At 53.9% G+C, this 4510-nt stretch overlaps 1 protein-coding gene across 1 annotated transcript; it reads left to right on the plus strand.

The window, feature by feature from the left end:
- The first annotated feature begins 780 nt into the window (after positions 1–780).
- Positions 781–3889, plus strand: ABHD15 (abhydrolase domain containing 15). Its single transcript, XM_033172600.1, has 2 exons — positions 781–1757; positions 3367–3889. The coding sequence occupies exons 1-2, from the start codon at positions 910–912 to the stop codon at positions 3887–3889; spliced, it is 1371 nt and encodes a 456-aa protein (XP_033028491.1). The 5' UTR covers positions 781–909.
- Positions 3890–4510: the final 621 nt, after the last annotated feature.

Here is a 4510-nt window from a genome sequence, read left to right on the forward strand (position 1 = left end):
GGGTCTGGAGACCGAGTCTTGCGAGAAGCAGTTGAGGAAGCTGTGGATGCTCAGCCTGGAGGAGACAAGACTGTGAGGGGATGTGAAAGCCATCTTCAGATATGAAGGGCTGTCACAAGACAGGAGATTCCAAGTAAACATTAGGAAGAACTTTATGAGGGCAAGAGCTGATTGACAATGGAACAGACTCCCTCGAAAGTGGGCTGCCTCTCCTTCATTGGACGTTTTTAAACAGACACCAGAGACTCATCCGTGAGAAGTTCTTTTGCTCTGATTCCTGCATTGCAGGGGGTTGGACTAGATGACTCTTGGAGTTCCTTCCAATCTTACATTTCTATGATTCTATAAGTGCTGATGGACTACAACTCCCATCATTCCTGGCCATTGGGACTGATGAGAGTTGTAATTCAGCAGCATCCAGAGGAGCAAAGGTTAAAGAGGGAAAAGTGCCACCCAGACCTTGTGGCTGAATAAAGTAGAGTACAAAAACAGGAGACATTGGGAGAGAGAGGGAATATCTAATATACAGGATAACCAGGGCTTTTCTTCTGGAAAAAAATTGTGCTGGTGGTACTCAACATGAAGTTGTTACAGTAAGTGCCAGATTTTTAACCAGTACTTTTCTTATAGGGAAAAAGGTGTCTGTGCTGCGTACCTTTGTATACCCCCAGGAAATAAAGCACGGAGGATAATCATCCCCCTTTGGGCCTCTGGAAGCAGAAGGGTTAACCCACTTGCAGGAACAACACACCCGTCACCCCTGCTTTCCTGCCTCCCCCTCCAGCAACCCTCAGACAAATAAATTATTTGCTTAAGTAACCAAGCACCAGTTAGCTCCAGAAAAAGCTGGCCAGACTCTCAGCAAGTTCTAGGGAGGTGTTTGCCTGAGGCCCCAACAGCCCAGAGGCGATGGTTTTTTGGGCTGCGGGGTGCATCCTTCTGGCCCTCCTCACCTGGTGGTTCTGGCAGCCCCAGGCTCCTCTCGTCAGATCCACCGATAGCAAGAGGCAGCCGCGAAGATGGGGACCCGCAGAGGAGGAGCGCAAGGCTGCTGGGTTCCCTTTGGGAGAAGAGCGGGGGTCTCCTGTAGGGGGCTGCCGCCTCATCTGCAAGCCCTCTGCCCTCGCTCAGGCCCTGGTCAAGAGCTTCTGCCGCTCTGCCCACCTGGAGACCAAGCGGTGGTCCTGGAAGCGGTGGCCAAACCTGCAGACTGCTGTGCAGCTCCTGTGGCCCCCGGATCGCCCACTGGAGTTTTCCAGGGACCACCTCCAACTGGCGGACGAGGGCATCGTTGCGTTGGATTGGGTGGTTGGGCCCGTGGACGGAGGCAGGAAAGCCACTGACGCAGCGGTTCTCCTGGTGGTTCCCAATGCCACTGGCGCGATCAGCAGGAACGTCCACCAGCTGTGCCGACTGGCCCTCCGGCAAGGCTACTGTCCGGTCATCTTCAACCGGCGTGGCCACAACGGCTGCCCACTGACCACCCCCAGGCTGCAGCCCTTTGGTGACCCGGACGACCTGAAAGAGGCAGTGGCATACATCCGGTTCCGGCACCCTAGCAGGACCCTGTTTGCCGCGAGTGAAGGGTCAGGGTCAGGCCTGCTGCTCTCTTACCTGGGCGAATGCGGCTCGTCCAGCTACCTGTGTGGCGCTGCCTGCATCTCGCCCATTCTAAAGGCCCAGGACTGGTTTGAGGCTGGCCTCCCTCGGCTGTATGAATGGAGTCTCCTCCTGTCCCAGAAGAGGCGCATCAGCAGGTGGGTGTTTCCAAAGCTTCTGGCACAGCACCCCCTCCCACATTTCTCCAAAGAAAACAGGAAAAGCGGGACATGAAGGGATCAAATCAGAAACCAGGACGGCTTCTGTAAATCCGGGACTGTCCCTGGAAAATAGGGGCACTTGGAGGGTCTGGAATAGGGCCTGAACCAGTGGTATGCGGTGATTTTTTTTGTAGGGGAACAGTTAAGACCAGAGGGGCCAGTAAGGGAGATATGGGGGGGGGCATGTCACAAGTATGATGCCTTGATGGCCTGGTGTCGCTCACGTGAGCATCATGCCTTCCTGCTCCCTCCCTAAGCTGGACAGAAGCTTCCCAGGCTTTGGGCACGAGGGGAACATCTAGAACAGGCATGTCCAACAGGTAGATCTTGATCTACCGGTAGATCACTGGACATCTGCATTAGATCACTGGTAGATCATTGGCTCCCCCCAAAGAAGCTGAACAACTGTTGCTCCCCTAAAAATGCTCATCATTTTACCTCCTCCCTGAAAAAAACTCAACAACTTTGACCCAACCCCCTCCCAAAAATGGGCCTTCCTCCTTCCTAAAAACAGCTCAGCAACTTTGACCTGAACCCCCCCCCCCAAAGGGGGTAGATCATTGCCAGTTTTTAACTCTGTGAGTAGATCGCAGTCTCTTGGGAGTTGGCCACTCCTGCCTTAGAAGACTGGCCTAGTCTCCCTAGTCCACTGACCACATGCCAATAGCCTGAACCACCATCCAAAGCTGGGTTGTGCAAATGGGGGCACCCATAAAACTCCTAAAGGCCCCCTAACACACATACTGCCCCGCCCCATGGTCATTACGTGGTGAAGGTGGTTGCTACGCCCCCTTTCAGTTCCTAGAGGTGATGGAGGAAGTGGAAAGACGTGGCACTCTTTCCCAGTTCCTGTTGTGGCTTTGTGGTCTTCAAAGCCCAGATTTAAATCTACAGGATCTGACTTTTACACAGATCCCTTTGAAAAAGCGAAGTGTGGGTGCCCCCCCTTCTCTTCCGGGTGGGAGAAACCGATCTGGGGCAGGAAGTGATGAGAAGGGTTGGCACCCCCGGCACTCGCTCAAAAGGAACTCCTTCTTCAGTTAAGCTGTGGAACTCCCTGCCACAGGACACCAACTTGGCTGGCTTTAAGTGAGGATTAGACAAATTCATGGAGGAGGAGAGGGCCGTCAATGGCTACTAGCCATGCTGGCTCCGCCCTGCCTCTAAAGCAGGAGACGGCAATGCTTCTTCTGAATGCCGGTTGCTGGAAACCACACGAGAAGTTGCTCTTGAGGTCGAATCCTGCATAGGCATCCGGGTGGTAGCTTTGAGCGTAGTACGTTGGGCCAGATGGGCCACTGTCCCGACCCAGCAAGCTTGCCTTCTGTGCTTAAAAATCTCAATGAGCCCCTTGAACTCTGATGGTGCCTCTTGGATAGAGAAGCAAGGTGTGCGCAGAAACCAGCCTCTTCTGCAAAGGTACAATTCGCATTCGTTGCCCTGCCTGCTTTCCCTTCCAGCCCCACCCACCCCTGGCATGTGGCCCCCTGGAAAATGTGGACCCCAGCCTGAAAAAAACTTCCCCGCCCACTTCTGTGTGTTCCAGGTATGCCGAAGCCCTGGAGGAGGAGGTGGAGATGGACAGCGTACTTGGGAGCAGCTCCTTGCGAGCTTTTGAAGCTGCCCTCTTCTGCCCACAGCGGAGGCAGAAGATGAGCTGGGAGACCTACTGGGCCAGCAATGATCCCCTGCGGGACGTGGACGAGGTGGCCGTGCCAGTCCTGTGCCTCTGCAGCGCTGATGACCCCATCCGGGGGGCTCCCGAGGACACCATCCCGTGGGAGCTTTTCCAAAGCAACCCTTTCTTCTTCCTGCTGCTGAGTCCACATGGAGGACACTGCGGATTCCTCGAGAAAGACCCCAAAGGCTCCTGGGGTAACGCAGTGGTGCTGGAGTACCTGCAGACCTTGGCGGAGTTTCTTCGAGGGGAAGAGAGGAAGGACAAGCCCCGCCGAAGGACAGCCACCGCCCAGCATCGCTGCTGCCGGCGCCGCACCCCTCTGCAGAACAGGGGGTCCGGCCTGCCTGGCCTAGACCTCTTCAGCTGGCAAAGGTCGTACACACGGTGACAGAGCAACAGGCTGCACACGACTCCTGGAGCAACCGGAACCAGGAATTCTCGAGGGCAAATGGGCCAGGTATTTTAAGGGATGTAAGGGTCTCTGTCCTTGCGGAAAGGGAGCAACAGAATATTTGGCCCACATCGTTCTTGCCTGTAGTGCCAAGGTGGGACTAGACGACCCTCTTGACTCCCTTTCCAACGCTACCATTCTTTGAATTAAATGGACAGCTCCTGTCATCTCAAAACCTCCAGCCAGGGCTTCTGAACGGGATCCAACCTACCTTGTTGCAGATTCAAACAAATTATTAGCAGAGGCTGCGATTAGCTTTCCCCTTTTGGCTGCTAAACACGGAAGGAAACTTCCCCCCGAGTAAAGCTGTCCTGTCTGGCTACGGTTCTTGTGCATTACTTTTTAAAACCTGGTTACTGATTTTTAAACTCTTCACTCCCACATTTTAAGGTATCATGCTGTATATCCTAGCTAAGATATTCCTTCTACAGTATTTTACATCATTTCTGTCTTACAACCCACTTGGACGTTACGATACTTGGCTGCCAGTGTGCTTGGTTTTGTTTTGCTTGGGTCCATGACGGCATCTTAATAAAGAATCTGTTACCTGTAGTTGGG

This window comes from Lacerta agilis, chromosome 15, assembly GCF_009819535.1.
Source record: "Lacerta agilis isolate rLacAgi1 chromosome 15, rLacAgi1.pri, whole genome shotgun sequence".
Taxonomy (NCBI): domain Eukaryota; kingdom Metazoa; phylum Chordata; class Lepidosauria; order Squamata; family Lacertidae; genus Lacerta; species Lacerta agilis.